At 34.3% G+C, this 26,258-nt stretch overlaps 2 protein-coding genes across 2 annotated transcripts; both read left to right on the top strand.

Moving 5' to 3' along the window:
* The first annotated feature begins 2,717 nt into the window (after positions 1–2,717).
* LOC114174134 (decapping nuclease DXO homolog, chloroplastic-like) lies at positions 2,718–7,289 on the top strand. Its single transcript, XM_028058902.1, has 13 exons — positions 2,718–3,110; positions 3,734–3,981; positions 4,314–4,379; positions 4,483–4,561; positions 4,721–4,800; positions 4,895–4,918; positions 5,156–5,280; positions 5,669–5,885; positions 6,000–6,053; positions 6,158–6,204; positions 6,407–6,491; positions 6,802–6,865; positions 6,959–7,289. Exons 1-13 carry the CDS (start codon positions 2,771–2,773, stop codon positions 7,060–7,062), a joined length of 1,533 nt encoding a protein of 510 aa, XP_027914703.1. The 5' UTR covers positions 2,718–2,770; the 3' UTR covers positions 7,063–7,289.
* Positions 7,290–12,547: 5,258 nt separating this feature from the next.
* On the top strand, positions 12,548–22,699 carry LOC114173222 (decapping nuclease DXO homolog, chloroplastic-like). Its single transcript, XM_028057487.1, has 13 exons — positions 12,548–12,993; positions 14,046–14,395; positions 14,718–14,783; positions 14,896–14,974; positions 15,131–15,210; positions 15,308–15,331; positions 15,543–15,667; positions 20,910–21,126; positions 21,217–21,270; positions 21,374–21,420; positions 21,639–21,723; positions 22,026–22,089; positions 22,188–22,699. The coding sequence occupies exons 1-13, from the start codon at positions 12,762–12,764 to the stop codon at positions 22,289–22,291; spliced, it is 1,527 nt and encodes a 508-aa protein (XP_027913288.1). The 5' UTR covers positions 12,548–12,761; the 3' UTR covers positions 22,292–22,699.
* Positions 22,700–26,258: the final 3,559 nt, after the last annotated feature.

Genomic DNA, 26,258 nt, shown 5'->3' with positions numbered 1-26,258 from the left:
ACTGGTACATGGGTCGTAACCCTAACAAACTCATGCAGTCAAGTAAACTAGTTCACGTGGCTATGCAGCGGAATCTCCATCTCTTTGCTGACCTCTGGAACCTCGCCCATCTGTTCCCATCAATTAAATTGATGATCATCGCAAGAAAGAAGAACCACATACAAGACAACCATGCAATACACAGGATAAGCTAGAGCCAAAGGCATAATCATCATATAATCAATCATATTTCATCATCCAATATCCATACAACTACCAAGCATGTTATGACTCTTCATTCAATACACTACGACTTGACTCGACTCATCCGGATACGTATAACTTAGTCGGATTCAGCGGATGCTTGCACTTGTGGTGGATACCTCTGCTCGAACCTGAGCTGCTCATCCCCGAGCTATGTGTTACAAGTGTTACGATGAATCAAATCTCCCTCACCACAAGGTTAGCCCTTAATGAATTTCAGGCTTCCTGCTACTCTCACCACAGGAGTCAGTCCGCTCTAAGTGAGACTAACTGGCCCCTTAGAGTGTCAGGATACAGTCCTTACCTTGAATCCTTACTTAGTTATACAGATGGGGCACCACCATGGACACCCACTAACAGGGGCCATGGGATTACGTCCCGACCACTGAAGCGCAACCCTGAAAGTCCCACCTAGAGACCCCAAGAAATTATGCACTGACATGGACCAACGTACATAAACAACCAATAATTTATACATATGTTACACACAAGATTTCAACCCAACACCCATAACAAGATTCCATTTCTCATATGTTGAATCGCTACCAACTCGTTATTCCCAAACATGAGTAAAGTGTTTCTCCTCATAGCATAACCATGCCCCTGGTTTACCAACCATCAAGATTTATTGTTACTCACACTAAACTTGTCACTCCAATTTCATGATTCATCTCATACCGTTATCATGTTCCCGTCACGTCAAAACTCACAACTCACCACTCGCCCGCCACACCATTTATACAGGCAATCCAGTTCATAAATTTAAAGATAAAACTCATACAAGCATGTTGTTCACTTTTTAAAATCCAAGAAACATCGAGACCAAACCATTTTTCGCCCATCATCTCGCTCAGGCAGAAAGGTCTCGCCCAAGCGAGGAGGACCCTCGCTCAGGCGAGCTCCCTTCGCCTAGGCGAGAGCTCGACTTCCAGCCTGGGAACCCTGCGCGCGTTCTCGCTTAGGCGAGACTCTCCTCGCTTAAGCGAGACGTTCGCTCGCCCAAAACGTACAGGGGGTCGCCTGGGCGACCCTTCGCGAAGAAACACTTAGGCGAGTCCCTGTAACTCTCGCCTAAGCGAGACAGGTTCGCCTGGGCGAGTCTATCAGACTCTGCCACTGTTCCTCTCTGCCATCAACACAGTTCCATTTTCAAACAACAAATCAATTCACACCATACATTCACAGTCACATATAAGCACGAAAACCACGAAAATGACATCCAAGCAAGCATTTTTATACCGAACAAGAGGGTTCTAGCTTCCCTTACCTGGGAATAGCTAGCAAAAAGACCTGACGCGCCCTTTATACCGAACACACGAGCACAGCGACTAAAAGAGCGAACGTAAGAGCTGAAAAGGTGGCTGAACAGAAGCACGATATGGTCACTAGGAACCCTAGTTGGGAAAAGAACAGAATGAGCAAAAGAAACAAGTATGGGCTTGCCACAACACTTACATGGAGTAGGAAACAATCTCGAACTAGTTCGAAGACGGCAGAACCCTAACCCTAGCAGAGCGTCACGTGAGAGCAAGGGGATGACGGCTGGTTCTTTTCTGAAAGTGAATGAAATGTGGAATTAGGGCAACACTAAGGGTTCTTATATCATGGGTCAGCCTTTAGGCCCACTGTTGCAGGACAACCCTCAGAATTAAGGACAGAGTTACGTAAACAGATTTTTAATGGGTCTTACAAAATATATAAGCAATCATTTCAAAGTTATAATAGTGGCAAATTTAAGTAACGATACCTCACATAAAACTTTTTATTTCATTAAAATCCTCTTAGATTAAGTGTATATTGTGCATTAACTATTGATGAAATCTTGTTTAATTGTAGAACAAGTATTTGAACTCAAACAAACTTAATTACTCAAAAAACAAAAATCTACAATAGAAAAGAAAACTACCAAATATGTTACTTATACATAGTATTCATCCCAAATCTTATAAAATTATGTACACGACAAACTCTGATTGACTAATTTCATAATCAATTATTACTATGTATTCTCAATGCTTTTGTCACTTTCATAATAATTACTTTTATGCAACTTTCTACTGTAGTAGAATAACAAAAGTCATTTTTAAGACCTTTACAAGAGATTTTTTTTTTTTTCAAATTTCATGATTAAGAAATTTATTCTAAATTATATAAAATTAATAAATATATCCTAAATTTCATATGCATATTATTAGTTGTAGAATTCAGAATATATTTATAGATTTGAAAATATATTTTAGGTTACATAATTTAAAATAAAATTTTAGAATTTAGCAGATACATTTTAGGAGTGTAACTCAGAGATGTGAAATATATTTATGGATAAGAAAATAAATTGTGAAATATGTTTTCAAATTTTATAATTAAAAAAACTAAAGGATGGCCATTTTAAGTTTTTTAGAAGATGGGTGCAAAAAGCAATCAGTGATAGTACTGTAAGTTGTGGCCCAAATAAAAGAGAGAAAAACTGGAAACGAAGAATGCTTGATGAGCATTGCATCCCACTGAAACGCGAAAAGCGTGCTCAATGGATTTCACGGAGAAGGACCTATTCGGCGAAGATTCCGACAACGACAATGGGTCCCACTCCTCCCCCGCTTCCTCTTCCTCCTCCTCCGCCGCTTCCTCTTCCTCATCCTCGTCGTCTTCCGCCTCTTCCTCTAAATCCAGCGAGGGCGCCGCTGACTCCTCCTCCGCTAGCGGCAGTGGCAGCAGCGGAGCCGAGGACGAGGAGGAGAATGGAGACGTTGTAGACAGCACTAAGGACCGCGCCGATCACCCTCACGACTACGAAGACAAAGATCTGTTTGACTCCGATAACGAAGATTACTGTAAAACCCTCGCCAGAAGTCCTTATCCTATTCCTGGTAAATTCTCTTTCTCTCTTTTGGTTTGAAGTATGCGCTGAACAATTGTTTTTGCTACTTTTTCGTGATTTATGGATTGGAAAATTAATTAGTGTGTGCTAGTCTTGTTGCTCCGTGTGAACGAATCCTGTTATGCGATGATGAATTACTATGTCTGATAGCAAAAAACATAGCATGTATTACTTGTAGAGGAATGTATTGTAGTTAAAATTCGGGTATGAAAAAAATTTGTAGAATGTTGCATGAGGTTGTTCGGGTATGTGTAGAGATAAGGAGTAGACGAATAGAGAGTGAATGAGGCGGAGGACAATCCTATTACTAGAAGTTGAGGGAGACCGAGAAAAATTATGGGCGAAATCATTAGAAATGATTTAGAGGTTAATGTTTGTACGTAAACCTGATATGATTCACTATAAATCATTGTGGGTCGTTTGACTTTTTTAGTCAGCCCTACTTAATAGAAAAAGGTTTGATTGTTTGTTGCCAGGAATTTTAGGTATTCGTCCCATAGTGGTGCTTCTGTTTTTCGGCAGAAGTTAAACATGTCGGTGATTTAAACAAAATATCATTGTTGATTTTATTTCTCAATTCGTTTTATGGCAAGATGTGATTTTCTCTGGCAGTATTGCCTGCCACCCGCAATGCAAATAATCAGGGTAGAGGGGGGTTTGGCCGCGGTCGTTGGCAGCAAGGGTATCAAAATGATAGAGGAGCCGGCCTTCTTCCTCGTCCCGGACCTTATCCTCAGAGGCAGAATTTTGGATACGGAAACAGGTTTCAGAATGGTCGCCATGATGAGCGCTTTGTCTCTGAGTTGAAGCTTTCAAAAAGTGAAGAAACTCTGTCAAGAAAGTGCATTGCTTTTCAGGAGGTAGGGGAATGCTATTTTCCCATATTTAACTGCTGCTGCATCAAGCAATTGATTGTTCAATTTGCTTTGAGAATTTGGGAAATTACCACGAAGATAGAATTTGTGTCAATATTAAATTTTACTTATTATGTTTAAACCGGTGAGCCAAAGAAAATGAATTATTGGTTGTATTGTAGAAACAAATCACTCTGTTTGATTTAAACATTGAAGCTACTGTTTTGTATTTTACCTGTGGTGGTTTCTTGACGCATTGGTCTAGTGTAATGTTATAAATTACCCTTTTGGATTTGTGTTCTGATTACGGCATTATGTTTTCTTGATTATTCTGGTAGCCTTGTGAAATTGCCTGCTATAGTCGTATAGAAGGAGGAGAAGTATACTTCGATGATCGTAGCCTGGTAAGCTGTTTGATGTCCTCAATTATTTTTTTCCTTTTTGTCTCGTTCTCTTTTCAATACTTATTATGCTCATTTAAGTGCTTTCTTTTTCCGGTTGTTTTAGAGACTTTTTAAGCGCCACATTACTGAGGATGTTGGAGCTGATTTGAATGAAGGTTATGATACATTCATTCCCAAAAAAGGCATGTGGTTTGTCTATTAATCTAATCTTCTGGTTTGTGAATTTTTTTGGATTATGGAATGCTACTTGGATGATTTGTGCACAAGAAACAAAGTCTAGTTGTATTGTACACCACTATTTTATGTTACCAATACTTTTGTTCTATTAATTTGTAAAGCAGACTTAGGCTCAGAGGGCTTTGGTGATCTTCTTGCTTGCATTAGAGACAAAAATATCCCTCTTCAAAACATTCATTTTGTGGTAAGATATGTATTATAATCTATATTTTCAAAACATTTTATGTTACTAAATTAATTTCTGATCATTGTGCATCACTCTTGTTTTGTCTTTGCAGACATTCCGTAACAATCTTAACAAGGTAATTTATACATTATGAATTGGTTTGTTTTTGGTCAGAATCTTATCTGATCTTTGATATTTAGAAAACTCTAATCCAATTACTGATAAAATTTGTTGTTAAATTTAATTGCAATGGACAAGTATATGAACCATTTTTTGGTATTGCCACGGGTTTTCCCAAACCTCACTAGGTCAGACACAAATTCCGGTTATGGTACTCTGATCACCGCATATTAACTAATACTTGTCTCAGCAGATACTGGCAACAGCTTATATCCGTCATGAGCCTTGGGAAATGGGAGTGCACAAAAGGAATGGTGTTGTCTATCTTGATGTGCATAAGTTACCAGAAAGACCGCAAAGTGATTTAGATCGTAGGAGGTAGGCTTAACCTTTGAATTTCTAGATGCATGGATCTGTAAATATTTAATATAATCAACAGAGAAGCAATCAAGGTAGATTATTTGGGTATGTTGACTTTGCTAAAGAGCAGTAATCAATATAAAAAAGAGAGAGTAGATGTTAGGGAAAATGGAAAGAATTTCGCTAAGGGGACGTGTAGTATCAAGCTGATTGAAATGGTTTTGCATCCATGTCACACTACCTTTTTACCTCTACATGGTTGGAAATAATTCCTTATATTGTAAAAAAATATGATGTTTTGCTTACTGTTCAAGCTTTAACTGGTATAAAAAATAAAAAATTTCTCCCACCTTTTCACTTTGATTTTATTGGGATAAGCCTTAAACTTAATAAGTTTGGCAATTAGATGTTATGTAGGATATTGTTTTGAGAGCCTTGCCACCGAAGATCCTAGAAGAGCAGATGGAGAAGGGATACATCATGTTGATGCCAATGTTGAATTCTGTTCTGTGATTAAGACAAAATTAGGAGCTCACCGCATCTTAATGGGTGCTGAGATGGATTGCTGTGATTCGACTAATGACGGAAAGAGATTCTATGTGGAGTTAAAGACTAGTTGTGAGGTTCACATAGTTCTGTCTTTCTTGTGTTATACTTCAATTTGGCTCTTATTTTTCTTTTCTAATAACACCTTTATGTTGGCTTAATAATATGAAATTGTCATTTTTGTGATCCAGTTGAATTATCATACTGAGGAAAGATTCGAAAGAGAAAAACTGTTGAAGTTTTGGGTACATTTCCTATATTTTGAAACCAATGCATTTGTTTTTCATCTCCACGTGTTCCTTTTTCAATTTTTATGATATATTCAACAAGACTCTGTTTTTGCTTGCAGATTCAGTCATTTCTGGCAGGTGTTCCATATATTGTCATAGGATTTAGGTAACTGTTGGTTCTGCTTCATATCATTACAAAATCTTTGATTTTCTCCAAACATTGTGTGGGATATTTACTCAATTCAACTAGGTTTTTCTGCTCATTTTAACGTTTTGTTCTTACATCTGGCATGCATTACAACTGAAAATTAATACTGCTAATGGTTTCTACTTTAGTGTTTATATTGTTTATTTTCACTGTGGAACAGGGACGATGCAGGTCGTCTTGTTCGGACAGAAAGACTTAGAACCAAAGATATAACTCAGAGAGTAAAAATGAAGAACTACTGGCAGGTATAACTGCTGCTGTAGGGTGCATGGGGGCTAATCTTTTATGTGGCTTGATACTGCATCATTAGTTAATTAAAACTGCAGTAAGCACACCTGTGGCTCATGGAGGACGTTCCAGATGTTATTTCCTTCTCTAACATCAATGATAAAAAGTACATACTTATACGTGCAATTAATCATTGCATAGCTAATTAAGGATCATTCAATATCATCTTAGGAGTATAAAATATTAGAAAATCCCATTTATATCTGTAAGTTCTGAAGTATGATCACTTTCCTTTTCATCATAATTAACAAAATCTGTTGGCGGCAGGGAGGAGTGTGCTTGGCTTTTGCAGATGAGGTATTATGCTGGCTCTATGGAACAGTGAAAGAAGGTGAGTAGTATACTAGACGTACAACCTCTCTGTTTTTGTTTAGTTGAAGTAATGACCAATTGCTTTTATTCGGTGTGTATTTTTGGTTATCAGATGAAGATTACATTTTGCAGTTTGCTCCACCTTTCAACCGTCTGGAGCTTCTGCAAGCCCAGTCCTGCCCAGATGTAATTACTAGTCATTTGGAGCTGTTGTGAAAATTTTGAGACCTTAGCAGTTATCTCTTAAACAATCCGGTACGCAAAGTAAGGGGAATCAACTCTGGTGTTTTCCCCGCTACTTTGATCATTTCACGAACCTTTTTAGTATATAGGGTTACCCTCTGTGAGTGCTGACAATTGCATTCACAACTTCATAGAATTCTGCTGAAATATTGTGTATGCCCTTGTTTAGTTGGAATATAGTTTTTCATTTTTACTGTTCTCATCTTTCTGCTCTTCCGTTTTCTAAACTTACCGGAAAAAACGTTCACTTGAAGTTTACTTTTTAAGACCTAGATATTGGAAAACACTAACTACATAGAGAATACATTTATATAATTCAGCATACAAATAAATTTTGAATTATATAACTTTGAATATATTTTTTGAATATATTTTTTGGTTTTGTATTTAGAAATATACAATCTGAAATATAAAAAAAATATATATATATATATATTTTAGATTATATATTTTGGAATATAAATTAGTGTGAAAATAAAGGTTGAAATTATGAAAACCTAAGAAGAAATGGCCATTATTGCCACTCAGCTGAATCTAAAATTCTTCCAAATCTCCTTTTACGGAATGGAGTAGTATTTATAGAAAGTTTAATGTTTTATGATAAAAAAATATAACGTTTAGCTAAGAAATTCTAAAAGAAATTAAGTTTTAGAAACCTTATTAGCAGTTGCATTGCTTGAAATTATATATTTTTTAATTTTATTTTAAAATGAAATTTGAAAACTAGTTTATACTCATTTATGTCTCCTCTTTTTGATTATGATTTTTTTCCTATTCTCAGGGTTTAATTATACTTGATGTTAACTAAGATACTGGCATTTTTTTTCCAAAATGTCGATTAAATTTATTTCTAATCAATGTAAATTGGTTATATTTTTCCAACAATATCAACCAGAGCTTTTTTAATCAAGCCTTGATTATAATTCCATTTTTTGTTGATATTTATAAAACTTTTTTATTAATATAATTGAAATTGTTGGGATTATTTTAAAACCATCTAGATTGGGGTTATTTAGTGGTCAATATTGACCAAGAAACCCATATTAACGAACTATTTTTTTGATAAATGTTTTTCAAAAAAATTTATACTGTTGTCTTTTTCAAAACCAACATCACTACTTTCTCTAAAGTTAGTTGTCATCTTTTGTTGTTAATTTGGGAAGTGTTTTATCAATCTTGAGTATAATTTTTTTTAAACTTTATTAGATCCCGAAAGTCCGATTAAAACTGTAAATTCTAATTAATATTAGTCAAAAATAATTGTGATCAACATAAATTAAAAAAAAATAATAGTTGTTATCAATTAAGAAAAACTCGTATAAAATTTAATTTATTTGAATTTTGTAAAAATTGTAAATATATTAATGAAATGACAGCTAAATTGTTATAAAAGTTTGGTGAAATTTGGTCCTCGATTTGTTGCAAAATCTCAAATTGGTCATCGTATTTTTATCAGTCTCAATTATGTCTTCATTTTTGCAAAATCTCAATTTAGTCCTCATTTTTGTTAATTTGATTTGATTTCAATCCCAAATATTTTTAAAAAATTTTAATTTCATGTGCTCCAAATTTAGAACAAATTTAATTTTTTTATAAATGTAATGATGATACTTTTATTACAAGTGATATTTCTATTACATATTTTTAACAATATTTAATTTATTTAAATTTATATTTTACATTAAATTTTATTTAAATTTTATTTTAAAATTATAAATATATAGATTAAATTTATATTCAAAATATTTGTATAATATTCAATATGAACAATATTTTAGAGTTGGCTTAAAAATAACAATTTTATAAATTCAAAAGTAAAATTTTAAAATAATTTTATAACAAATTAAAATAAATATATTTAAAATTTTAGTATTAAATACAATTAATATTATTAAAATATTTAATAAAAATATCAATTTTAATAAAAATAATTATAACATTATATAAAAGTAAATTTTGGTCTAAATTTGGAGTGTCTGAAATTGAAAAATTTTTAAAAAATTTGGGACTCAAATCAAATCAAATTAACAAATATGAGGGTCAAATTGAGATTCATACAATAATTTGACACATGTCACCATATTAGATTGACACGTGACACACTACAGACGTGACACGTGGCATAAATATTTAAAAAAAAAAGATTTAAAAAAAATTAAAAAAATTCAAAAGAATAAGGAGTTGACATGTGACACCTACTTAACGATGTTAGTTCTTTCCTCACGGAAATGACCTAATTGATACTAATTTACAAAAATGAGGACCTAATTGAGACTAATAAAAATATGATGACCAAATTAAGATTTTGCAACAAAATCGAAGACCAACGAAGTATTTTAACCAAAAAATTTTAAAATGTCTAGTGAGAGAGTATCTTTGTCAAAGTGGTATGTTATGTTGTTCTTCCATATTACGTTCGGACTTTAATATATTGTTAATTTCTCTTCAAGTTTATTTAATCCTCACAAATTCTGAAAGTTTCGGAAATGATTTTAATATACATTTATTTAATTATGTAATATCAATTATCATTTTAATAGATATCTATTGAACCGGGATACTTCAGTCCAATAAATATGGGAAATTTATAATTTTTCATTAATGTACTCCAGCAACGATTACAAGCAAAATTATTTTATTATATACCTTAAGCCATTGGTTAATAAAATAAGGCTTACTAATTTATTTGAAAAATTACAATCATCAAAACAAATAAAAGAAATAAAAGATATTAATGTAAAATAAAAAACATATATCTTATTTTGTAATTTTCTAATGTTGAGAAGGGAAGGTGCTGGCGTAAGAGAAATTTTTTTAGTCAAATTTTGACATTACATACTGGGATGGTAATGGGGTGGGATGAGATCGAGTTTCGTTATTTCATACTCATTTTTATAAAAAAAAAATTAATCTTCATCCCTATAGCTAAATTTGACAGGTATCAAAATTTTGTCTCATCCTCATCCCCACCGAGTAACGGATATATACTTGTACACATTTCTATACATATACTCGTTTTCTTACTCTTTCAATATTAATTAACTATTTTTTATAAAATAATAAAAAATTACGGTAAAGAAAACATAATATTATCAAATATTAAATATTAAGAGGAGAGTTGTTTCTCTTATATGAAATATTTAGAAACAAATTACAATTGTATGCATTTTAAATTAGAATACCAAATAAAATCTCACGAGAACCAAAACATTTATTAAATTTGCGAACATTAATAAAACCCAGTTGATAATATTTAAAAATATTTTTTTAAAAATATAAAATGTAAACAAATATTCAAACTAAAATATATTTTAAATGTTTGTTTACTTCAATTTTTTAAAATTATAATGAATATCTTTTTTATAGACTACTAAAAGTTGTAATAATAATAAAAGTTTAACATAGATCTTGTATTTTTTGAACTTCAATATATGTTGGAGGGTGATAAAAGAAATCATGACAATTACATTTAATTTTTACATTATAGTAAATAAAATTTATTTATACAATTATAGTGACAAAATTATAGTATAATAATAAGTTAGAAAATAAAAAATAATTAATCTCAAAATAGTATTCTACGTGACAAAAATAAACAACAAATAATAATATTAAAATATTATCAAATGTGTCTTAGAAACAAATTGAAAAATTATTTAATGAAGTCGTACAAAGAAAAATAAATATATAATTAAAAGGATGATAAAATAAATATTTGTTAGGTCTATAAGGAGGCCAACACCAATGAAACCTAAGTCTAACCACATAAGGCATTGACACCACTCTCAACCCAAAACCTTAAGGAATACTCATTTTACCTAGGACCCTTACCAAGAAGACTTTCGATACTAGGACCATACTACACTCGTCTGAGCCGGTTTTAACCATCGGCTCTGATACCACTTGTTAGGTCTAAGGCAATAAAGAAAAAAATAAATGAGAGAAAAATAGACACGGAGAATTTAACATAGTCAATGGTGAGAAATAATAAAAATTATTTTAACGAAACAAAAGAGTTTTTCAAATGAAACAAAAATTAATAGTAGTAGAGTAAAACAGATTTTTTTTTTTTATATTACCTAACAAATAAAAGGTTTATGCTATTGAACACTTCAATCTAGAGTGTTATAAATTTTCACGTGAAAAAAAAAATATACAATAAGGAGAAATATTAAAAAGGAATAGAAACATTCATATGTGAGACATAAAAAACATTTAATTGACATATACCAATTGAATATAATTGCATAAAATTTATGATAAGATGAAAAATATATTAAAAATGTGAATGAAAAAATAAAAATATAAAATGTGTAATATTATGCCGGATATGAAGACAGGAACCGACCGAATATGGATATTCCCATACCCGGTAGAAAATGTCATGAATCTTTTTTATCTATACCTATACCGGATTAATGTGAGAATTCCATCTCAAAACAGAAATGAATTTGTTTGACCTAATTACAAAAATTCATTACTGTCTATCTTAACTCTTAAAAGAGGTGTTTTTTTCTTCTTATATTTTGGATTCTCTTTGTTTAGAAAAGAACAAAATATCCTGAACAATAGAGTAAAATCAATTAAAATTAATATATAAAGACAACCGGGTGTTGTCCTGTTAAATTAGTGTTCATCAAAGTTTGGATGAAAAAAATAAACAAAGAAACAGCTCAGTTAGTTTTCATCAAAGATCCAATTTTCTTTCTTGCCAAAGCTGGCGCCAAGTCACTAATATAATGGAAAATATTATTTTCACAAATAAATTTGTGATAAAATTCATAGTTATTAAATAGAATACTTTTTTACTTTTTTATAAAAGTTATAAAATAAAATAATAAAATTTTAGAACTTTTTTTATCAAAAAAATTATTTGTCAAACGAAACTTTATCAAAATATTATTTCCCTTATATAATTCGCTACAACTTTATGTGGAAGTATTCCATTTGCAACTTTATTGTTGTGAAAATCCATACACAATCTCTCTCGTTCCCTCTTTTAAACCTGCGACCTTTCATCTTTCTTATATTATTTAAATACATCGAGAAAAATCTAATGAAAAAAATATCACCATTTTACCCTAAATCAGTTTTAACATTAGTGTGATATATAATCTGAACTTTTTCTTTTCTTTTCAAAACTTTTTTTAGCGAAATAATTGTATCATTAAACTCGTGTTTTTTTAGTGGGAAAAACTGTGTTTTTTACTTATCTAATTTTGTTTTGAGAGGAAAAACATGTCTACTTCAACTTAAATTGAAGTACTTGAATTAATTAAGGAAATGAAGTTAACTGGAGTTGTATATATTTTTGAACTTACTATTTATTTATTTATTTATTTATTTATGTTTTATGATTATGATTATGATAAAAAAGAAAATACCTTCAAGAATGAAAAATATGCTGTCCAAAGAAAAGCACTAAATGTAGAAAAGAAAAAAAAAGAAGAAAATTATTTGGAGGGAAAAGAAACGAACCGACGGGGAATCATTGTTTGCGCCTGTAAATTGAAAATTGCACTCCTCTCCCTGAAACTCAACCTCAAAACACTAGCTTCCTGCAACACGAGCCACAACAGCGTCGTTTCAGTAACGTTGTTATGATTAGGTGATTATCGTACCGAACCGAATCAAATCGAATCGCGGAGAGGAAGACAGCACCGGCGTTCGTTATGTACGGTGAGCGAGGAGTAGGATCCAAGTCGGAGGTAACTTCCGCTGACCGGAAGCAAATCAATGACGGCCTCGATAAACAGCTCGAACAATCCTCGCCGTCCACATCCAGAGCCGCCGGCATCAACGGCAAGGACCGCTCATCTTCCTCTTCCCTCTTAGCCTCTGCCAAGGACTCCCGCGCTGCCTCCGACACCGTCCCTATCTCCAAGAATTCCAACGCTTCTGATGGTTCGAGATTTCTCGTTTTCTCTTACGATGTGATCTCTTTTCAGTGTCGCCAATCTCGCCAAACGAATCCTAATTCTTTTTGGAGCTGGCCGTATCTTTACACAGACTTAGGGTTATGTTTATCCGCACTTTGTAGAACTCATGGCTTTGTTTTTGCTTTTTTTTTTATTGTTGAAATAGCGTAGAGACGCTGAATTAGATTCCGGTAGGATTTTTGAGTCGTCGTAAGGGGTAAAACACGGTGAAAATTGGACGAAAAGTTTAGAGAGATAAAGTTGACGTAGAGTGAATATTGAGCTGTCTTTGTTCTACATGCCTTTTTTTTATTTATTTATGGTTTAGGGTTTAGCAAGAAGTACTTATCCTATTCCTTGTAAATTACCTTTCTCTCTTTTGGTTTAAAGTATGGATTGAACGATTTTAGGAACTTATGGCTAGTAAAATTATATAGTGAGTGCTAGTCTTGTTGCTCCGTGTGAACGAATCCTGTTATGCGATGATGAATTTTTATGCCCGATAGCAAAAGAACGTCGCATGTATGTATCACTTGCAAAAGGAATCTATTATAGTGAAATTTCGGGTAGCTTATGTAGTTGAAAATTTTTATAGAATGTCGCATTAGGTGGTTCGGGCATGTGTAGAAAAAAAAAAAAGGAGTAGAAGAATAGAGAGTGAATAAGGTGGAAGACAATCTTATTACTAGAGGTTGAGGGAGGCCGAGAAAATTTATGAACGAAATCATTAGGAACGATTTGTAGGTTAATGTTTATATTTAAATATGATGTGATTTAATATAAATCATTGTGGGTCGTTTGACTTTTTTAGTCAGCCCTACTTAATAGAAAAAAGTTTGATTGTTTGTTGCCGGGAATTTTAGGTATTCATAGTGGTGCTTCTGTTTTTCTGCATAAGTTAAACATGTTGATGAATTAAAAATATATATATATATATATATATATATATATATATATATATATATATATATATATATATATCGTTGTTGATTTTATTTCTTAATTCGTTTTATGACAAGATTCGATTTTCTCTGGCAGTTTTGCCTGCCACCCGCAATTTGAATGATCAGGGTAGATGGGATACCGGCGGCGGTCATTGGCGGCAAGGGTATCAAGATGATAGAGGAGCTGGCCTTCTTCTTGGTCGTGGATGTTATCCTCAGAGGCAGAATAATAGATGGGATTCTGGCGGCGGTCATTGGCGGCAAGGGTATCAAAATGATAGAGGAGCCGGCCTTCTTCCTCGTCGTGGATGTTATCCTCAGAGGCAGAATTTTGGATATGGAAATAGGTTTCAGGTCGGTCGCCATGATGAGCGCTTTGTCTCTGAGTTGAAGCTTTCAAAAAGTGAAGAAACTCTGTCAAGAAAGTGCATTGCTTTTCAGGAGGTCGGGGAATGCTATTTTCCTATATTTATCTGCTGCTGCATCCAGCAATTTATTGTTCAATTTTCTTTAAGAATTTGAAAAATTATCACAAAGATAGAACTTTATGTGTCAATATCAAACTTTACTGTGTTGAAACTTTTGAGCCAAGGAAAATGAATTAATTAATGGAGAAACAAATTATTCTGTTTGATTTAAAAATTGAAACTACTTTTTCTTTCCTGTGATGGTTTTTTGATGCGATGCTTAAGTGAAATGTTATAAATCGCCTTTTTGATTTATACTTTCTGATTATGACATTATGTTATCTTGACTATTCTGGTAGCCTTGTGAAATTGCCTGCTATAGTCGTGTAGAAAGCGGAGAAGTATACTTTGATGATCGTAGCTTGGTAAGCTGTTTGATATCCTCAATTACTTTATTGCTTTTCGTTTCGTTCTATTTGAAATACATTGCCATGATATTATGCTCATTTAAGTGTTTTCTTTTCCCTGTTTATTTAGAGACCTTTTAAGCGCCATATTACTGAGGATGTTGGAGCTGATCTGAATGAAGGTTATGATACATTCATTCCCAAGAAAGGTACATGATTTGTATATTAATCTATATTCCTGGTTTGTGAATTTAATTGGATTATGGAATTCTAGTTGGTCTGTTTGTGCGTGAGAAACAATGTCCAGTGTTACACCACCATCTATATTACAATACTTTGGTTCTGTTTTTTAATTTGTAATGCAGACTTCGGCTCAGACAGCTTTGGTGATTTTCTTGCTTGCATTAGAGACAAAACTGTCCCTCTTCAAAACATTCATTTTGTGGTATGATATGCATTATGATCTTTATTTTGAAAATATTTTAATATGTTTCTAAAGTAATTTCTGATCATTGTGCATCACTCTTGTTTTATCTTTGCAGACATTCCGTAACAATCTTAACAAGGTAATCTTATCTGATCTTAGTTTTTTAGAAAACTCGAACCCAATTAGTGATAACCTTTGTTGTTAAATTTAATTGCAATTGACTAGCATGTGAACTTTTTTTGGCATTGCCCTGGTTTTCCCAATAATCACCAGGTCAGACACAAATTGTGGTTGTGGTACTGCGATTGCCGGGGCGTATGAGTATTAACTAAGTACTTTTGTCTTGGCAGATACTGGCAACAGCTTATATTCGTCGCGAGCCTTGGGAAATGGGGGTGCACAAAAGGAATGGTGTTGTGTATCTTGATGTGCATACGTTACCAGAAAGACCAGAAAGCGATTTAGATCGTAGGAGGTAGGCTTAACTACCTTTGACTTTTTTGATTCTTGGATCTGTGAATATTTAATGTAATCAACAGAGTGGCAATGAAGGCAGATTATTTTGGTATGTCGACTGTTCTAAAAGATAAGTAATCAATATAATAAAAAGTGTTAATTTATCTATTTATATTATTCATTGGTAATAAAATTTTAATTTATTATTTAAAAAATATATTATAAAAATTATATTTGATATTTTTAATTTAAAATTAAATAAATTAAAAATTTATGATTCAAATGAAAGAAATATACAAAATAACAATAATTGTATAAATAAATATATGACAAATTACATTTAAACATAAATTAGAAAATATGATTTAAGTTTTAAAATTACATAAATAATAATAATTTGATTGAGAAAGTGATTTAATTAAAAAAAAAAAAACTTTTGGAGGAGCATTCAAACAATAAAACGCTTAGATCCTATGTTCCATAATCTTCTCTTCCATTTCTCTTTCTTCTCCTTCCTTCCTTTCTTTCATCTCAGAAGCTTACTTTCCATCATAGAAGATGCTTTCGTTATCAACAATTTACAGCAAAATATGTTTTCGTGCGTCTTCTCTAACGTGTCCCCAAGATAAAGTTGCGTCTTTCTTGTGTATCCAAGAACAGGGTAATGTCTTTTTTGTGTGTTCAAGAACAAGGCAATGGCCAGCTCAAAGGAAGGTGTGTCCCCAAGATAAAGTTGCGTCTTTCTTGTCTATCCAAGAACAGGGCAATGTCTTTTTTGTGTATTCAAGAACAAGGCCATGTCTAGCTCAAAGGAAGGTGTTCGATGCGATGTCGTACACACTTTTGTTGTGTGGACACGGAAACAACACTTTATAGCTGCTCGTTGGATTGGAGGATGTTGATAACTCATATCAGAACCAACCCACACGAGGCACGAGTTTCACGACCTCCATTATTGACACCACCGATACACTCTTGATGATCATTGCATTTGCACTGATCGACGGTTGTTGCCTTCACATTCTTCTTCGCCCTCGTAATCCCCTATGATTGTTGCTCTTGTAATCCCATGTGAGTGTCGCTCCCGTTGTAATCGACGCTTTTCACCTTGATCGTTGTCACTGTCGCTGACACTCTTCATCCTCGCTCGTTGCCCTCGCTGCTGCTTATGATTTTCTACTCCGTTTTCTATCCACACCTCTGATACTTCTACTCCACTGCGTTTTGTCTAGGATTTATTTAGAATTTGAAGGCTTTTGCTCTTTTGCAATTTTACTCTTCATTTTGTTCAGTTTTTATGACTCTATAAATTTATTAGTTGTTTTCTATATTGAGCATTTTATGAATTATGAGCTTTTTTAATTATATTACTAATTATGAACTTGTTTTATGCACTTAGTTTTTTTTGTTTATATTATTTTTAATAATACTTCTTTTTTAAATATAATTTTTCATCTGTTCACTTCCTAGTTGAGTTACAATTTTAGAGCTACAATTTTTGTCTCGTTTCAGATCTTCGAGTTTAGCAACATTGTTCATGTTACACTACATGGTCGTTCTTCTTGCACCTCCATCCTCTTGCATCCCACTAAATTCTAAAATCCTCCTTATCCTTATCCTTATGAATTTTGTTCCGGTTTAGGAATGATGGCCAAACCAGAACAATAATTCTCTCTCTCACTCCTGAGTTCACCCCCCTTTTTTCCTTAATCCCCTATGTATATATAGAGTCCTTCAGTCTTTAAACTGCTATTTTAATGCCAGATCTTTAGCTAACCAACCTACCCACTTCTCCACTATTCTCTCATGAAATCTCGCATGTGGGTGGTTATTCCTAAAATCCAGTGATATTTGTTCGTTACCTCGGCCACCTCGGCCCAAGTGCTCGTTACCTCGGCCACCTCGGCCCAAGTGCTCGTTACCTCGGTCACCTCGGCCCAAATGCTCGTCACCTCGGCCTATGACTAAAACTCGTTGTTTTATGAAAAATATTTATCAAGTCGGAATCCTGATGAGCACGTTGAGGTCGGCCATTCCTTGGACGGTACACAGTCCTCCAACCTTGAGTCCTCAACTTGCTGGGATGAAAGGTTGTCATAAACTGTCCACATATTCTAGTATAGGACAAGTAAATATATAACATGGTAAAGCTGAGGTCGGTCCGAAGGAGACCTCGACATAAAATAAGTAAAATGATCAAGCTGAGGTCGGCCTAAGGGAGACCTCAACATAAGACAAGTAAAATAAAATGATTAAGTTGAGTTCTCAGCGTACTGAGGTATTCTCTCGCTCGTAGCGAGGTCGAATCAAGTTGAATCCTCAGCGTACTGGGGTATTCTCTCGCTCGTAGCGAGGTCGGATCAAGTTGAGTCCTCAGCATACTGAGGTATTCTCTCGCTCGTAGCGAGGTCGGATCCGAGTTGAGTCCTCAGCGTACTGAGGTATTCTCTCGCTTGTAGCGAGGTCGGATCCGAGTTGAGTCCTCAGCGTACTGAAGTATTCTCTTGCTCGTAGCGAGGTCGGATCAAGTTGAGTCCTTAGCGTACTGAGGTATTCTCTTGCTCGTAGCGAGGTCGGATTCGAGTTGAGTCCTCAGCGTACTGAGGTATTCTCCCGCTCGTAGCGAGGTCGGATCAAGTTGAGTCCTCAGCGTACTGAGGTATTCTCTCGCTCGTAGCGAGGTCGGATCCGAGTTGAGTCCTCAGCGTACTGAGGTATTCTCTCGCTCGTAGCGAGGTCAGATCAAGTTGAGTACTCAGCGTACTGAGGTATTCTCTCGCTCGTAGCGAGGTCGGATCCGAGTTGAGTCCTCAGCGTACTGAGGTATTCTCTCGCTCGTAGCGAGGTCGGACCGAGGAGAGCCCTCAGCGTACTGAGGCATCAACTCGCTCGTGGCGAGGTCGGTCAGGTCGGCCAGCTCTCAGCGTACTGAGGCTTCAACTCGCTCGTAGCGAGGTCGGACCGAGGAGAGCTCTCAGCGTACTGAGGCTTCAACTCGCTCGTAGCGAGGTCGGTCAGGTCGGCCAGCTCTCAGCGTACTGAGGCTTCAACTCGCTCGTAGCGAGGTCGGACCGAGGAGAGCTCTCAGCGTACTAAGGCTTCAACTCGCTCGTAGCGAGGTCAGTCAGGTCAGCCAGCTCTCAGTGTACTGAGGCTTCAACTTGCTCGTAGCGAGGTCGGTTAGGTCAGCCAGCTCTCAGCGTACTGAGGCTTCAACTTGCTCGTAGCGAGGTCGGACCGAGGAGAGCTCTCAGCATACTGAGGCTTAACCTCGCTTGTAGCGAGGTCGATCAGGTCGGCCAGCTCTCAGTGTACTGAGGCTTCAACTCGCTCGTGGCGAGGTCGGTCCAGAGCCTACCTCTCTGTCTAGCATTGTGCTTGTGGGGGAGATTTTAGGCTGACTGATGTCGAACCCCTTCTTGCTCGAGGTCGGCCTAGAGCTCACCTCTCCATTCAGTTTTGTCAAGACTGCCATCGCTAAAACCTCATTAGAGATCATCATGAGCCCTTGTCGTCGAGAATCAAAAGACCTTTGTCGTCTCTTCTACGTTGCCAACTCCGCCGTAAATGCTTTTCGTGGAGTACTTTATCATCGTGATTTTTTTTACGTTATTATGGTTGGGACCTCGTTTTACCGGGTCCCACGGTGGGCGCCAATGTTCCGGTCTAGGAATGATGGCCAAACCAGAACAATAATTCTCTCTCTCACTCTTGAGTTCACCCCCCTTTTTTCCTTAATCCCCTATGCATATATAGAGTCCTTCAGTCTTTAAACTGCTATTTTAATGCCAGATCTTTAGCTAACCAACCTACCCACTTCTCCACTATTCTCTCCTGAAATCTCGCATGTGGGTGGTTATTCCTAAAATCCAGTGATATTTGCTCGTCACCTCGGCCACCTCAGCCCAAGTGCTCGTTATCTCGGCCACCTCGGCCCAAGTGCTCGTTACCTCGGTCACCTCGGCCCAAGTGCTCGTTACCTCGGCCACCTCGGCCCAAGTGCTCGTTACCTCGGTCACCTCGGCCCAAATGCTCGTCACCTCGGCCTATGACTAAAACTCGTTGTTTTATGAAAAATATTTATCAAGTCGGAATCCTGATGAGCACATTGAGGTCGGCCATTCCCTGGACGGTACAAATTTATATTGAAAAAAAGAAATAATTAGTTGACCTTATCCCTTCTTCTTCCTTCTACGCATGCCTTCACTGAAATCCTTTCTTCGTTGTACGCTCGTTGCACCTAAATCTCTCCACTTTAGGTACTTTCTTCTGCAAACTCATTGCAGTTTGCAGTTGTGATGTCACCAAAGGACGGTAAAAATGCCCTTGCATGTGGGTATATTAGAATAAAGTCCGTCGGTATTTATTATCTATGGATAATGAATATTTTAACACTTCTTTCACGAAAGAGTTGAATGTGAATGTCACAGACTTTTTTTAGTATATGTAAAAAATTAAAATTTAATTCATATTTTATTAAATTAAATTTATATTTAATTTTATTTTAAAATTTATTAAATATATATTTTTAAATATTTGTTAGTATTCATAGATACCGTTACCGTTGTGAATATTTTTAAACGTGTATCGATAGGTAACAGTTAGATTTATTTTTGTTGTGAGATAGAGACTACTTTTACCCGGTCTGACTTGTTGCCGGGTACACATTATCCGTTTCTAACTTTGTTGGCATCCCTATCGATACCGCACCATGTTAAATAGAATGCAAGAAGCCTTCCTCCGCGGGAATGAGTTTACTACAATGGGGAATGTGGTCAACGTCTGTACTAGCACGGGGAATGAGTTTTCTCTCTTGCTCAATATTGGAAACTATGTTCCGTATTGGAACAGATAAAATGAGCACGTTCTAGATTGGCCGTTCCCGAAGACATTTCCGGATCTGAAATTCTGGAATGAGTGTTTTGGAAGATGTTTCTGAATCCGGAACACTCATTTTTTCGTTTTTGTATTTAGGAATGGTAGTTCCGAAAGGTATTTTCCAGATTTGGAAATATCTTTCCAAATAATCAATCCAAAAAATATTAAAAATAAGGTGTAAGTATTTTTATTATACTTTTAATGAGAGATAGTTTGGGAAGTACCACTCTGATGGGGTGCAGGAAGAAAATCGTGGAGATGCAGAAAGAAACACCCTGGTCGAAAATATTGCCTAATATTATTGTAAATAAAATAAGATATTTTGCTTTCTGTGCTTTGATTTTATTGGGATAAGCCTTAAACTTAATGAGTTTGGCAATTAGATGTTATGTAGGATATTGTTTTGAGAGCCTTGCCACCGAAGATCCTAGAAGAGGAGATGGAGAAGGGATACATCATGTTAATCCCAATGTTGAATTCTGTTCTGTGATTAAGACAACATTAGGAGCTCACAACATCTTAATGGGTGCTGAGATGGATTGCTGTGATTCAACTAATGATGGAAAGAGATTTTATGTGGAGTTAAAGACAAGTCGTGAGGTTCACGTAGTTTTGGCTATCTTCTTTTGCTTTTCTAATAACACGTTTGTGTTGGCTTTATAATATTCAACTGTCATTTTTATGGTCCAGTTAAATTATCGTTCTGAGCAAAGATTCGAGAGAGAAAAACTGCTGAAGATTTGGGTACGATTCCTATATTTTGAAACCAATCCATTGTTTTGCATCTGCACGTGTTCCTTTTTCAATTTTTGTGATATATTCAACAAGGCTCTGTTTGTGCTTGCAGATTCAGTCATTTCTGGCAGGTGTTCCGTATATTGTCATAGGATTTAGGTAACTGTTGTTTCTGCTTCATATCATTACAAAATCTTTGATTTTCCTCAGCATTGTGTGGGAAAGTTACTCAATTCAACTAGGTTTCGAGAAATTGATTTCTGCTCATTTTAACGTCTTGTTCTTACATCTGGCATGCATGCATGACAGCTGAAAACTCATACTGCTAGTGGTTTATACTATCGTATTTATATTGTTCGTTTTTCACTGTGATACAGGGACGACGCAGGTCGTCTTGTTCGGACAGAAAGACTTAGAACCGAAGATATAACTGAGAGAGTAAAAATGAAGAACTACTGGCAGGTATAACTGGTGTAAGGGGCATGGGGGCTAAGCATGTAAACGCATCATTAGGATAAAATATGAGAAAATCAAATTTATATAGAGGAAATTTCACCGGTGAGATCTAACACTAATGAGACTTGAACTCAAGGCATTCACATCACTATTAACCCAAAACCTTAAGACAATGGGTTAATGGTTCTTTATCCTTATTCAATGTTCAACCCAAAACCTTAAAACAACAGATTTCTATCCGATATGGAACTTAGACTTATATTTGAATTTCTAACCGATCTGTCATAATTAACGAAATCTGCTGGCAGGGAGGAGTGTGCTTGGCTTTTGCAGATGAGGTATTATGCTGGCTCTATGGAACAGTGAAAGAAGGTGAGTAGTATACTAGACGTACAGCCTCTCTGTTTTGATTTAGTTGAAGTAGGGACCAATGGTTGTTGTTTCGTTTCGTGTGTAATTTTGGTTTTCAGATGAAGATTACATTTTGCGGTTTGCTCGACCTTTCAACCGTTTGGAGCTTCTGCAAGCACAGTCCTGCCCAGATGTAATTACTAGTCATTTGGAGCTGTTGTGAAATTTTGGAGACCTTAACAACAATTATCATCTAAACAATCTGAGTTTGTTACTGACATAGTAAAGATGATTCGTATTGTGACACCTGGTTAACGTTCTAACAACGTAGTACTGTCATAGACCAGTCAAAGATAATTTTTGAGACATTGGGTTTGGTAATGCCCCACTATCACAATCTGGTACGCGAAGTAAGGGAATAGGGTTACTTTGATCATTTCACGAACCTTTTTAATATAGGGTTTACCCCTGTATTAGTACTGAGAATTGCATTCACAACTTCATAGAATTTCTCCGAAATGTTATGTATGGCCTTGTTCAGTTGGATTATTGTTTTTCATTTTATTGTTTCAGCTTTATGCTCTTCCATTTTCTAAACTTATTTGAAAAATCATTCTCATGGAATTTATTTTAAGAACTAGGTAAATAGAGGACATAGGTATGTTAACTAGATTTTATAGGACATGGACTGACACAGGAAACTGTTGTGTTACATTTATATTTTTGTTGGGTTTGCAAGGATATTTTTAATCAATATCACTGATATTATCTTTTTCTCTAAAGTTGCGGGTAAATTTTACATGTTTGTTAATTTGGGCAATGTTTGATCAATCTGGGTATAAGTATTTTTTGTTTAAATTTCATTGTATTTATATTGAAAAGTTGTTTAAAATAAATTATTACGAACGATGTAGAAAAAAAATAATGATCGGATTAATATTAGTAAAAATAATTAAGATTAATATAAATTAAAAATATATAAATTTTGTATCAACAAAATCTAGTTGATGTGAATTGAGAAAAAATCTTATCAATAAGTTAAGGTTTTTACAAATTCTAGTCCCAAAAAAAAGTAATTCTACCAACACCAATAACTCATGGTTTTACATTATGAAATATGTTTCATATTAAAAACATTTAATATTTAGTGGTAACTAAATTTTTTTATCTACATAAAAACAATTTAATTTATTTGAATTTCTTAAAATTTGTAAATATATTAATGGAATTATAATTGAATTGCTAAGTTTTGAAATCTCAAGTTACCAAAATTTCATGAGTCTCTTTACATTCTTCTTTCATGGTTTTTTCAACATTAATCTCTCTCAATCCAATCATGTAAATATGAAAATTTTATTTAATTTTATTAAAAATAGTATTAATGTGTTCTAACAACAGTAACGAGCATTCATTTCATTATATTGGTTAATAATAACGCATACTTGACCACTTATCACTTCGATGTTGTCTAGGTCTTCTACACATTCATGTGATCACGCAATACCTTGACACTTTAGTTTCTCTCACGCAATACCTTGACACTTTAGTTTCTCGGACTCAACCACTTGACACCTCTCCTTTTCGACTTCTTGGTCTCTCAAAATAATAACATGCCCGAACGTATTTTGTTAGCCGAGAAAGTCCTGACATAAATATATCTTCAACCTTACAAATACTTCCATTGCACTTTCTTGGCCCACATGAACGAGAAACAAACCGATATTTAACATGACTAAATGGATATAAGACACAAAGCAAAATACAAATCATGATTAGGCCATGATTGTGTCCTCCTTAATCACCTTAAGTGTAAAAGTCCAATAAAAAATGTTATAAAAAGGTAAACTCCAAGGTAAAAAGGTGTTGAGTTTTCTCTAAACTAGATTACCCCTCCGAAAACGAACTACTAATACAATATTGAGTTTAACATCGAAGTGTCTTTCCAAATACTCACACCACTGAGATCGACAGCCGAAACCAAAGACCAAAGATAAAGACAAAGGAAACTACAACTTGTTGGTTGAGGTTCATCCAACCTTGTAAGAACACTTACTAATCTTTTAAAAAATTACAATGATGAAACTAATAAAAAAAACATAGATATTCATGTAAAATAAAAAAGAAACAGATATATATATTTTTGTAATTTTCTTATGTTGGATTTTGATGGGAAATTACACAGTAAGAAAATAATATCTTCAAATGCAAGCACACCCACAAAATAAGAGCAGAAAAATAAATAAAAACACACAAGAGATCTAATGTTGTTCGGCAGCTAAAAGTCTACATCCACAAATACTCAACAAAAACTATTCTCACTCAAGTGCAATTTTTTGTGGACCAATCACAAACCTTTCATAGTGCAATTTTTGTTCTAATGACACATAACTACCCAAACCCCCCAAAACCATTAACCCTATAACCATATAACTTTATACACTCAAGAGACCTATTGAGTTGTGGTTGTTGGGTTATATTTTTTTTCAGATGGGCTATGGTTATAGACATGGTTATGGTCATGGTCATTGAGAGATTGTGGTTCTATATGGTTGTATGACATTAGTCTTACACATATAAGACCTTAGACACCACTTTACCCCAAAACCTTAAGGCAATGTTATGGGTCTTTATTCTTGTATAGTGTTTAACTATGTCTTTTCTATCCAATGTGGGACTTTGACTCACACTTGGACTATTCCCAACAATCTCCCCTCAAGTGTGAGTCCCTTGTTTTCTTTTTCTTCTTTTCATATGGATATATTTCCCTTCATGTGTATGAGTGACCCCTTTTTGGTAATGGTTATGCGGTCAGTTACTTCGGTGACCCCTTTTTGTTATGGTTATGTGGTTATGCGGTCAGTCACTCCGAACCATCGGCTCTGATACCAGTTATTGGGATTTTTTGGGCTTTTGGAAATATGAGAAATATGAGAGATATGTGTGATATGTTATACGAAGGAACATGTTTTTGTATTTTATTGATATACTTTATATATAGAGCAAAATATAACAAATATCAAGTATAAAATATTTAGAATATCTCACTCCTAATCTAAAATAATAACAAATTTCTAAAACCGACACATATCTCTAAAACTGAAATATTTTCTAAAAAATAATTTAAATAAAAAAGATATTAAGTAATATTCTCAATAGTGGTGACAATTCCAAAAACAACTATTTATTTTTATAATAATTTTCTATTGTCCTCTTCTTCATATTATTCTGTATGAAACTTTGACGAATACTCACTTAAGAATTAAAGTAGTTGTTTAGTACAGTCTCACATAACAAGAAAACAAAATAAAAATACTATAAAAATGAATAGGTATTTTTAAAGTATTTATTCAATATATAAAAGACTTGAATGTTTATGCGTCACACCAAGGTTACAATTTTACTTTTAGAAAGAGTATCTGAGTTTCGTAAAAAGAAATTTGTACTTTTGCAACTTTCGTAAAAAAAAATTAGATAACAAAACTTGCAATTTTTGTAAGAAAATATATGAAAAGTGTATGGTTTCCGCCAGAAAAATTACATACTAGATGATAATACTTTTCTTATCCGTGAAACAAATCTTCACATTAATTAAATTTATGATTTTATTTGTGCTCTTATTTATGAATATATTGGTCAAAAAATTATTTTTCTTTTCCGTAATCCTCCAACATCTTATTTGGAGAAGGGTAGGTGACAGCGAAATTTGATTATAGGCCAAATTGTCATATTACAAAATTTCACCTTAACTCTTAAAAGAGGTGTTTTGTTCTTTCGTATATTTTTGCTTTTCTATGTGTTTAGAAAAGAACAAAATATCCTGAACAAGATTGAAAAATGAATAACGAAAAATATACGAAGACAACTGGGTGGTGTCCTGTTATGACATTAGGAGACAAGGAATGCAAGTTTGATGAAACCAATAACAACAGTAGTATTATTTAGATTTTTAATTATAGAAAAATTTGTTTAACCTCGTAATTATAATGCAAAACTAAAGACTTATTACCCTTAATAAAAGATTGTTTGACTTACAACAATTGAATGCAACTATGCAGCAGAGTAAAGAACTCGTTTAATTGAAATTATTTTCTTACACAAAAATACACAGTGAAAAAAATACAGAAAATGAAAAAAATGCATTTATATAAAATACTAATACAGTCTTAAATTACGAGTCGAAGAAAATAATA

The sequence above is a fragment of the Vigna unguiculata genome, chromosome 2 (genome assembly GCF_004118075.2).
Source record: "Vigna unguiculata cultivar IT97K-499-35 chromosome 2, ASM411807v1, whole genome shotgun sequence".
In the NCBI taxonomy this organism is placed as follows: domain Eukaryota; kingdom Viridiplantae; phylum Streptophyta; class Magnoliopsida; order Fabales; family Fabaceae; genus Vigna; species Vigna unguiculata.
Note: the sequence above shows the minus strand (reverse complement) of the source record. Positions and strands in the feature narration are given on the sequence as shown.